Source organism: Platalea leucorodia (genome assembly GCF_965183815.1).
Source record: "Platalea leucorodia genome assembly, chromosome: 1".
Lineage (NCBI taxonomy): Eukaryota > Metazoa > Chordata > Aves > Pelecaniformes > Threskiornithidae > Platalea > Platalea leucorodia.
Window position 1 is genome coordinate 12,423,696 of NC_138823.1, and position 11,080 is coordinate 12,434,775.

The window sequence follows — 11,080 nt, forward strand, 5'->3', positions numbered from 1 at the left end:
TTATACTTTGCCCCTGGTTGCTAGCACGGCAAAGCAAACTCGCAGTATTAGAACCTCAGCGAGACTATGAATCTGACAAGTCGAGACTTGATGGGGATGTTATCACAGGGCCCAACAATGGTTTTACACTCAATTACATTTATGGTTTCTCTGATTCATCTAAATGTTTATGGCTTTGTCACTACCTGGAAGTTAAGAAAAGAAAAAAAAAAATGAAAAGGAAAAAAAAAGCCCTGTAATGAACAATTTGCTGGTGCAAGACGCTGGGTGGCACAGGAGAAACTGAGCAACTACCTTAGGTGGTGGGGAAGAGTCATTTTCTGTGGTGACTGGAGCTATATTTGATTTCTTAGGCAATGTCAGCTTTTGCATGCTACATTCTTTGGCTAATCGCCAGCGCGATGTGTAATACTTTAGCCACACTGTTGTTACTTAATCCTTTCCTAATCTGCAATTTGCGCAAGAGGAGTAAAATCTAAGCAAAGCCACTGAGAACATCTCCACTAATAATTTATCAAACTCGACTTTTGTTGTTGGCAGGAGATGGTACTCAGTGGAGGTGAATGTTTTCCCACAACAGCGCCGTATGATAAACACGGGGCAGCTGATTCATGCCGCACTTATTTTCTGTCATCCACCCTTCGTGTCACCCTGATATTTCTTCGAATGATAAGCCTGCGTGTGTGCTCACAACACACCGCCGAGGTCCCAGTTTCATCTCTTTCTGCAAATTACACATTAATTAACCATTAATAACAGTGGGAGTTGCATGCAGAAATCCACACCCGCCGTGATGAGACCGTGCCCTCGGTGAGCAAGTGCCGTATTAATCACCTGCATTTCAGCGCTGGGGCTGCCTCCGCAGCCCTGCGAGACGAACGTCCCTTGAGAGGAAAGCGCACAGGCGCTCGCCAGCCCTAATCCTGCCGTAAAGAAAAGCGTTACCTCTTGCTCTATGAATTTTATTTATTTTGGTCCTCTGGGCAGTGCTTGCTGTTGTTAGAAACATGATTGCTTCATACAGTTATGTTAATGTTTGCATTTGACAGAATGTAATTGATACTTCTGCTGCTCTGGCTTCAAAGCCAAATTAGGAAATGAAGTGCTGCACATTAGCTTGTTTAGCTGGTTAAATACTGTAAATAAATACATACAGTGCAATGAAAACTAATGAGTTTTCTTTAAGGCATTTTCTAAATAGCTGGCTTCATAAAAAAAATAAAAAAATGTTCCTGCTGTGAACTCATATCCTGAAGGATTTGTCGTTTTGCTGCAACAAAAATTGATCCTGGCTGAAATCTGAACTCGATTTCACCTGGAGACCAGGATTTTGCAAGTTATGGAGGAATCGCGGTAAGAACTGTTGCAAATTTCACGGTACTTTTACCAACAATAGTTCTGAGAGATGTTGCATTTAACAAAGCCATTTTTTGCAAGGGATTAAGTCAGACCGTGGTAATATGGCAAGCTATTCTTCTCAGCGCTCGCTAGGAAAACACTGTATTTGTAAGAAGCATTTGCATAGGATATTTCTTTGTGCTGCTAAATCAGTGCAGTGCTGTAACACTAAATGTTGGGATTTTTCACTGAGACAATGCAATAGAGTGAAAAAAAAGGGGGAAAAAAAGAATCTACTTTTGTATAAAGGGATAATCTGAAGAGATTTGCTTGACAGAACGCACTCAGCACTGATTGAATACAATGTGCTTTTCAAGTTCTCTCTCAGGCCTGCCCTCAATGCATTAAAGCAGAGCTAATGAAGAGCGTGCACAGGCTTTGCAATCCAGCCAAGCACAATGAATCTGCATCTTGCACATCTTTATAAAAAATTGCTCTTTTCCCCCTTTTCTTTCATAAATAATAATACAGTGATGAAGCAGTGCCTTTGACTGACTTGAAGATGTTCTCCTAAAATCAGGGTACTTTTTAGCATAGGTAGAACTGAACCTCTACCAATCCATCTTAATTAACTGCGAATAACCTCAGCAATATCACCTGCTTGGCAAAGAGATGTTGACCTTAAACCTGAGCTTGCTGAGCTGGCTGTTTCACCTGGCGCTTTAAGAGGAAGCTGGCTTATAAATTCTGCTGTGCTACTTTAAAAAGAAAATTATTGAACTGATGCCTAAAATGCAGCCGAAGTATCAACAGTTGATAAAAATACATAAATACATGGGATGTAAGCTCTATCCTGACTGGGAGGTGGTTTGATGCTGGTTTAGGATGGAGCCCAGGAGGTAGTGAAAAACCTCTTTTTTTGTGTGTTTTCAGCAGCAAACAGAGGAGGACTGAAGGCTCCCAGCACTTTTCAGAGAGGCCAGCAATATCTTGCAACTTCAAGATGAAAATGGTGACCAGCTCTGAGAAATACGTAAGAGATTCAGACAGTCCTCATCCGAAAGGACCATTTAAAAATAGACAAATTATGACTCTCTCGCAAAGAAATGTATGCATTGCATAAATCAAAGTTCTCACACCCACCATCAAAGTTTAATCACTTAATATGCTGGTTCTTTCAACACGCTCTGAAACTTTGTATACAATAATACAAACGATGGGGTTACGAAGCAATAGCAATTTATTCTGCTGTACAAACGGATGTTGCATTATAATCCCTAAAGCAACACAGAGGCTGTTTGCAGATGTTACTACAATTTGGCGTTTATTTTAATTGCTCTACAGTGTAGCTCATGTGAAATAAAGTCATGGGATGACCTACACATTCACCTACTCAGGGTGACCTAACTACAGGGGGAAAAAAAAGGTGTTTTGAAAGTTTTCAAGGTTTCACCAAAGCATGAACCTCCTGCAGTGGTTTTAAAAGGATGCATCAGGGCTCCTGGCCAAGCCTGAAAGCATGGTAGGGCAGGGGGTAATTTAATCGGTCAGGCTATGTGGCACATGTATTTTTACAAGTCTTGCAAGAATAACATCAGTAAAGTAACTTGAGATATTTTGGTGTCTGACATTCACTCAGCAAGTGCTAAGAAAATATGCTTACTGCACAGATTGCTGGTTTCTCAGAGTGGGAGTCGAGGTGCCTAATGACAGTCAGCGCACTTTGCTTTTTCATTGACCAGGTCCCTGTTCCCTCCTTCGCTCTTTCCACTCCCTTTCTAAAAGCAGAGCCTATTTAAAAGTTGCTCCTGCTCAAAGAGCTGCCTGGAAGCAGTTGCTCTGGTGAACAGATTTCAAGCAAAAGGACAAAGTTAAACATGAGGCAAAGTATAAATAAAAATCAAGACTCTCTTCCTCCTCCTCTCTACTTGTGAGCGATGATCTCACCGCTCCGGGTGGATTACAAGGGTGGCTTGATCTCTTTCAGGAAAGCGCATTCTCTAACCTCGATACTGCTGCTATTTATACCCCTCTCTTCTCGCCACAAAGAAAAGCAGCTCTAATAATCTCCCTTTTTTTAACGGGCATGCTGGGTGGCCTCTGCACTGCCTCCCAGCAGCGGGGTCAAGCCCCTGCCCACTGGCTCCGGCTCCCCGTTAAAGCCTGTGCTCTCGACCGCTGCCTCTGCTTCTGGCTGCTCACTTTTAGACACCTGAGATGATGTGATTTTCCACTGGCTTGAGCATCACGTTGCCATGCTCACAGGTGCAGGGTGACAGCCTTGCAGTGCCATAGCATTTTCCGCTTGTGGGGCACAGATGGAAATGAATGCACGTGCTGAAAGGCAATAGGGTTTCTAAAGGTGAGAGGCAGAGCTGTAACCCCTCTCCCCCTTGTTTATCAGATGAATAGGACACCCTGTTTCACGTAGCTCTGGGGACATCTCAGGCCCTTTCCACCCCCCAAGAGGCAGGAGCCATCCCCTGTCCCCACTCATCTCCATGGGGATTCAACCCCAGGCAGCAGTGGGGAGTCAGGGCTCAGCCCCCGGCGGCTCAGGCACAACGGAGCACGCATAGGGACCGTAGATGAGCTGATCCTCTCTGAGGCCAAGCCCCATTTTTTCAGATTAAACCAAACATACTCAAGCTGCGTTCCCCTCAAGACACCGCAAGAAACAGGGACAAACATTATGAAACCAAGTTTATTAAAACTTTCTACAAGTCAGACTTTATCGTCTAGGTTTCCACATACATATTTACAAGTTGGACATAGTGTTTTTAGCTTTTCTGGCAGAGTTTTCTACCAATATATACAAATGTACTGTTTTTCATAGAAGGGTTAAACTGTATCACAGATACAAATGTCAAGCAATCATGAGAGGTTTAGTGCAACGGAGAGCTGGAGCGCCCTGCTCTTAATGCTCATGATTCTGTCAAGTTAGTATTGCCAACAATAATTCACATTAAATTGCTCTTCGACACCTCTTATTGGGACAAAGTACAACAAAACAAGAAAACAAAACCCCAAACAGTAAGGTATGTACAAAGTACACAGTCCATGAGGTATACATGGTATTCTCGCAACGCGTGGTGGGACTGCAGCTTGCCGGGGTTTACCCTTAAGATGACTTCACTCAAACTGTGCCGTGTCAGGGCCGTAAGTTACCCAGCCCACGGCCATTTCAGAAGCCGCGCTCTCGCCTAAGGCGGACGGACATCTCTTTGCATAAGCCACTGGACACAAATGTGAAACAAAGCAGAAATTTTAGGCAGGACTAAGCTTTACTTACCCCCAACCCAGGAAGCTAATGATTTAGATATATTCATTATCCACGCACATTGGAAAGACTATGAATAATCATGCAAAAAAAAAATTTAAGGGGAAAAAAAAAATGTAGCCAGAGGCAAACAACATACCTGAATAATCAACTAAGGGCGTATGGAGATTTTACTCTTAAGACTAACTTTTTGGGGGGTGAGTTGGGGAAGAGGAGAGGGGATGTGATGTTTTTAAGAGTTGAGCCTGTAGGAAAACACGACCGTGTTTACATGTACTGTACAAGATATCCCTTATCGTTTTCCAAGGGAAGGCGCCCCAGCCGATAGTGTTACGGTTTGGTAAACGGATATGTTTTGGCACTCGGAGCCAACGAGACCTGCTACTTGACGAGCTCGCTGAGGGCATAAAGTTATATAGGCTATGCCATGGTAACACAAGGCTTAAGTCTATTTAAAACGCTTTCCCAGTCAGCCAATGGAATCGGAGGGGATCCGGCTGGGAGATCCACCAGTTTCTGCTTTGGAAAGAGCCACAGCAGTGATTTGTCCTACGGGTGGATCTAGGAGCTTCATGCCTCTGAAAGCAAGATCAGCTGGAGGAGCAGAGGCGAGCAGGCGGGTGGCCGTGGCGGGCGAAGACCTCCTTCCCTTATTAAAGTGCGCTTACAGTCAGAAAGCTACTTTGCAAGCCGGCCGGTGTGGCACGCTGAGTCGATTCCCCTTTTTACCCATTTCTGTCAGATTTGCTCAGTTAGAGGCACGCCTTGTGCCCCCCCACCCCCTCAGCATCGCTGCCAGGGCTCCGCACCCCCGTAGCCACCGTGGGAAAGCAGAAGGGGCTGCCTTTCTGTCTCACACCTCACCAGCCATAAGACTCCGCAGCCAAGATGCGGCCAGTTACACCGGTGGAGGATGCGGGAGGCAGGAGAAAAGCCAGGCGGCTCTCGCAAAGCTGCTCGGGTCCTCCAGGGCCGGCGGGACGGACCTACCAGCAGAGCAAGAGGATGAAACTCTGAGTACGCTCAAGGGAGCGGAGATCTATGGGTTGGCGTTTATTTTAAACAAGGTCACTTTTCTGACCATACTGGCACTTTAAGATGCTGTTGAGTTTGCAAATGTGGAAAAATGAAACTCTACGAAGATGCTGGAGGTGAGAACCAATGAGTTTTTTGAGATTTTGGGGTTAGCAGAAGAAGGAACTAATATCGTCACTGTCTCCGTGGTATTCTGGAACGATTTGATCCGAAGTTCCCGTCTCCTGGTCTGTATATCCAGGCTCCAAGACTGCCTCGAACCAAGGGTGAAGCAAGATCTCTGGAGCAGTGAGTCTTTCAGAGGGCTCCCGCCGCAGGAGGCTGCGGATGAGGCATCGGGCTTTGGGGGAGACGTGGTCAGGAATACAGAACTGTCCACGCCGGATTTTGGAAAACAGAGTGCTAGGGTCCGAGTCATGGAAGGGATAGCGTCCCACCAGCAGGGTATAGAGCATCACTCCCAAACTCCACACATCGGCTGATTTTCCAGAGTAAGTCCCCGTCGTGTTCAGGATCTCAGGGCTGACGTACGCCGGGCAGCCGTGCTTGTCTGAGAGCGCATCGTCTTCACCTTTGATGATGTGCGTGTCTTCCAGGCTCTCCAGCCGCAGCTGAGTCCTAGGGAGAGCAGGGGAGGAAGCCACAGGTTAGAAATAGCAACACCCAGGCACAAGCGAGCACGGCGAGCCCCCCGCCACGGCAATCCCCACTCCCCTTCTCACGCAGGCATAAAGAAAAGGAGAGGAAACACTTTTTAATTTGCAGTGAAAAAGTTGCCTGGACTCCTGGACCCGTGCAATGGAAGCACAGCTACGTGCATCGGGTAGGTGCTCAGCGACGCCAGCTTATTTTACTTACTGGGGATTTTAACAACACAGAGGGCTCTCGAGGAACACCAGCAAGTTACCTTCTATCTACATAGGCAGCACTGCGACTGCAGGGGGTTAATCGGCTACAATGCATCGTACACGCCGCTATTTGCGGTTCAGGCTTTGAGCAAACAGCGTCCAGCTGCGTGATTTTGCAGACTGCAAAGTCCAGCTCCCTTCTGCGCTTGCGATAATCATCGGCTCTCCTGAGTTTTGTATTTTATTTTCTAATTTTATGTTTTAATAATTATTCTTTTTGCCTTTCTGGAGGGTACCACTGCACCCTCCACCTCCTGGGTGGAGATAGGTCCACCCCGACCTCCCATTTTGGGGGGAAAAGGGAGCTTCGCATCAGCGAGGAAGCCACCGGCTCGCCCTGGAAGGGCTCTGCGCTGCCTTGCAGCCCGCTGGGGTGTAGATGCGTTGGCTGCAGCCTGTCCTCAGCGTGACCTCGTCAAATACCCATTGGTTCTGCAAACGGAAAATATGACTCAACGCGAACCGTGGGCCCAGGATTGGCTGCGGGAGCCCTGAAACTGCACCTGTGCCGGAGAGCCCGAGTCCGCCTGCCATTGCTTAACCCTCTTCTTGCCAAATGGGATGCACATGACACTCGCCTGTGCAACGCGTTATTTCCAAATGAGCGAGACTGTGTGCAATGTAACATTTCAACAAATGTTTCATCTTCTCATGGGCGGGAAAAGCTGCAATAGTTTCCTTCAAAGGAATTACTTTCTTTGCATGTCAACATATGGTTGTTTCTGTTTAAGAGGGGCAGTGCTGGTTAATTTTCTTATCACATTTATAAATGATATCCTGAAGAAGCGTTAGCCCAGTTAAAAAACAAAACAAAACAAAACAAAATGTGTTTTCTTCTGGTTCAGTAATATTTCCTCCAGTTTCATCAGATTAAGCACAACTCCACTACAGCCCTCACTTATCCACAGGATAAGCAGCTAGTCAGTCAGTTTTGCTGATTAAAAATGTATTTCTGTCTCTGCCGCATGTGGTGAGGCACTACAAGAGCAGCAAACACTCCAGGGAAATACTGAATTATTTCCCTAATCTAAATTTAACAACTAGATTCTGGATCTCCTTTCTATAAACCTAGGCTTTAGGCTAAGTTTTACCAAAGTGCTTTTCTTCAGTGCAGGATTCCCAAAGCAATATCTAACTGCGTCCCACCTTCCCTCCTGTGCATGCCCACATCCACAGGCACAGGGGGCACAGAAAGCACCGCTGCCGGCAGCGGAGGAGGGATAAAAGCCTCGAAGGACACAGCCGGTCTTTCGTTAGCAGCATAACCCTGATCAGCAGGGGATTTCAGCGAGGAGACCCCTCCCGAGCACCCCTCTCCCAACGGCGGCTCTGCCGCGGGGCTGCTCTCCCGGGCGCGAGGAGGGACCGGAGCTCCGGCTCCTCGCACCTCCTGCTCCCTCAGACGGGCCGTTCCCCCTCCCCGGCCCGACGCCTCAGCCTCCCTCCTCTCCTCCTCTCTGCCTTTTATTCATTTTACACTGAATGAGTGGCACACATGACATCTTCTGGCGCTAACGAGCATCCGAACATTCGTCCCTTTGTCTACCAGCAGGTTTCACTGAACTTCTGCTGAATGAGAGGAAGCTCCCGGAGAGCTTCCTCCCTTTCATCCGTCGAGATCTAAGAGCCCAAGTGCGTACCGGTTAGATCCGTGACCTACTACGCATAGGTGACGGGGACCAACTCGGATCGCTCGCAGGTGATGCCCAGCTGACACGGCCGTTTCCACTCCCTGGGACGCTTTTTGCGTCTCTGGATGTGGCATTCCTCCCTCCCCACTCACCCCAGGGCTGACTGGTGACAACCGCTTACCTTTCTTCATTAGAGAAGACAAATTTCCTGAGCTTGAGGTCACCAAGTACGATGGCCGACTGGTGGCAGTGAGCTACAGCGGAGACGATCTGCTTGAACAGCCGGGCAGCCTCCTCTTCCCTCAGCCTCTTGCAGCTCCTCACGTAGGAGTGCATGTCCCCAAAGTCCTTTTCAAAGAACACATAGGCCTTGGTGTCCCCGAGGATGACTTCGACGACCCCGGTGATGTTTCTGTGTGACGGCAGCTGAATGTAAGGCCGAATCTTGTCCTGGTAGTGTTTGAGGGGGAACACCTGTAAAGAGGAAATTAAACCAAAATTCGTTCTCAAGGGCGTTGAAAGCAGCCGCTCGCGTAGCAACTCTCCCCAAACAATGACGAGGGAGCTGGAGGGGAGCCAGGGCTCGGCAGGACCGCCGTTCAAAGCGGTTACCGAGACCCTTCCGGTCATTTTATATCAAAAAGGTGGGGAAAAAAACCCACCAAACCACCATCCCCGAAGCTTTTGGGGGAAGGTCCTCCGAGGTGAGCCGGAGTGACAGGTTACTTCCAGCGCGTGTAAATCCCCACGGGCGGCGGGCCGGGCGTTTCTGACCGGGGGGCAGCGGGAGGATGTTTTGCAAGGCTCTGCCCGGGTCGAGCGCTCAGAAACGGCGGGAGGATTCCCCCCCCCCCAACCCCTCCAGCTCCTCCGCTCCCCATCCGCGCCCGCGGAGCTCCGCGCTCACCTTGCAGCGCAGCTCCCGGCCGGAGCTAACGCTCAGCGCCCGGGACACCTGCTCCCGCTCGGCCAGCGGCAGCAGCAGGTACGAGGCGATCAGGCTGGGACCCGCCGCTCCCCCGCCGGCGGGAGAAGCGGGGGAACAAGGCGATCCGGGAGCGCTCAGGCAATCCGGGGGTCCGCAATCGACCAGGCGAGGACACTTGGAAGCCGGTGCTTCTTCGGCGGGGCCGTCGTGGAGAGGTTGGAGCCGCTTAGCCGGAGCGCTGCGGCAGCGGGCGGCCGGCAGGAGGGACGCGGGGCGGCTCATGGAGGGGAGCGGGAGCGGGCGCGGAGCTAGAGGCGGGCGGTACGCGCTTGGCGCATCCCTTCGTCGTTTTCCCCGCCGAAACCTCGGGCCGTGTCCACCATCTGCTGCCGACTCCGCGCTAAAGTAGTTGGAGGGTTTTTAAAAAAAAAAAAAAAAAAAAAAAATTAAAAAAAAAAAAAAAGTCCTTCTCCTCCTCCTCGCCGTGACGCACGGGGAAATGGGAGGAGGGAGGCTCGGACACGCCTGCTCCGCTCCTCCTGCTCCTCTCCGCGTCCCCGGGCCCAGCGGGGCACGCAGCCAGGCGGGGCGGCGGGTCCCCGCCGCCCCGCCTGGCTGCGTGCCCCGCTGGGCCCGGGGACGCGGCGGGACCCCCCCTCCCGTGGTCCTCAAACCAGTCTGGAGCAAGGACATCTCACGTCCGAGTCAGACTCCTGGGGGGGGGGGGGGGGGGTGACCCCTTGCTTTCGGGGTTCGCCCCTCGCAAGCCCTCAAGCCTCCGCCGCCCGCTCGTAAGTAGAAAAATAAACGCCAGGAGCGTTTGCTAGCAAAGGCAACCGATTAAAAAAAAAAAAGTCAGCGGCACCGAAGGATGAGCGTCTTTTCTGCAAAGGCAGCCCTGGAAATGGCAGCGGAGGGTTTATCCAGGACCAGCGTGCGCCGCTGGGAAACGGTGCCAGAAATTTCAAATGCCGCCGTAGTGCTTTCGAGACAGCATCGCCTCCTGCGATGTGTAAAAACAAAAAGTTAAGCCAGGCTGATTGTGGAGAGAAAGCGAGCCCAGCTCCATTCCCAGGAGCTTCTTTATACTTTTGCCACGCTTCTCCCCAGCCCCAATTCTTACTTCTCGCTAATCACTAAATAACAATCATTCATCCCAAGGTTTGGAGCGTGAAGCTGTTGTGTATTTACCACCATTGGTGTGAATTTTGAGGCTGTCCTATGCAGGGACAGGAGTTGGACTCGATGATCCTTGTGGCTCCCTTCCAGCTCCGGACATCCTATGATTCTATGATTCGTTCACAAGCGTTCATGTGCACCGTCAGAAATACTTAGCATTGGGTGTTTCCCATGTTAAAACTATCTGCTCTCCGAAAAAGGAATAGCAGCAAGAGCAAGCAGCAGCCAGCAGCTGCAGTGACCTGTGAGGAGCGGAGAGTCGAGCCCAGCAGCCACCATCGGGCTCAGAAGTGGGGGTTTAAAGGAATAGTAAATAGATTTGCAGCCAGGACTGTTAGTAAACGGAAGGAAAATGAGAGAAAATGAGACAACAAATCATCCCTGGAAAAAATGCAGACAGCTGTAGTTTTGACAAGGGTGCTTCAGAAGGAAACTCTCCAGCTTCTCTGTTTACATATATGCAAATTTTCTGTAATTCAGTGCTGAGGCTTCCCTAATAACACAGGGAGCCTGCCTTTTGTTGTTGCATAGGGTCAGGTCCTATCCTGGTTCGCTTTCCCCAGCCCCGGTCTGTTTAAGCAGCAGAGGGCCCAGGACAGGCCCCCCAGCTCCGAAGCCCATGATGCCACGCGTGCAGGTATTCGCTCAGATTCCTGACAGATAACTGCGCGGCAAACCCGTGCATGCCTTCAGCTACTTCTAGTGTATTTTAAGAAACACATGAAACTCTTGTGCGGGATGACTCATAGCATAGCAGTCCCATTAATGCATTTAAACATAA

The 11,080-nt window shown here is 49.6% G+C and overlaps 1 protein-coding gene across 1 annotated transcript; it reads right to left on the reverse strand.

Moving 5' to 3' along the window:
- Positions 1 to 4,043: 4,043 nt before the first annotated feature.
- Positions 4,044 to 9,483, reverse strand: TRIB1 (tribbles pseudokinase 1). Its single transcript, XM_082337613.1, has 3 exons — positions 9,100 to 9,483; positions 8,374 to 8,666; positions 4,044 to 6,271 (listed from the first exon to the last, which is right to left on the reverse strand). The coding sequence occupies exons 1-3, from the start codon at positions 9,400 to 9,402 to the stop codon at positions 5,803 to 5,805; spliced, it is 1,065 nt and encodes a 354-aa protein (XP_082193739.1). The 5' UTR covers positions 9,403 to 9,483; the 3' UTR covers positions 4,044 to 5,802.
- Between the last annotated feature and the right edge of the window lie 1,597 nt (positions 9,484 to 11,080).

Coding starts and splice junctions, on each gene's coding strand:
- TRIB1 (XM_082337613.1), bottom strand. CDS start 9,402: ATGAGCCGCCCCGCGTCCCTCCTGCCGGCCGCCCGCTGCCGCAGCGCT. Junction 8,667..9,099: donor GCCGGGAGCTGCGCTGCAAG/GTGAGCGCGGAG, acceptor TCCTCTTTACAG/GTGTTCCCCCTCAAACACTA. Junction 6,272..8,373: donor GTCTTCTCTAATGAAGAAAG/GTAAGCGGTTGT, acceptor TGCTCTCCCTAG/GACTCAGCTGCGGCTGGAGA.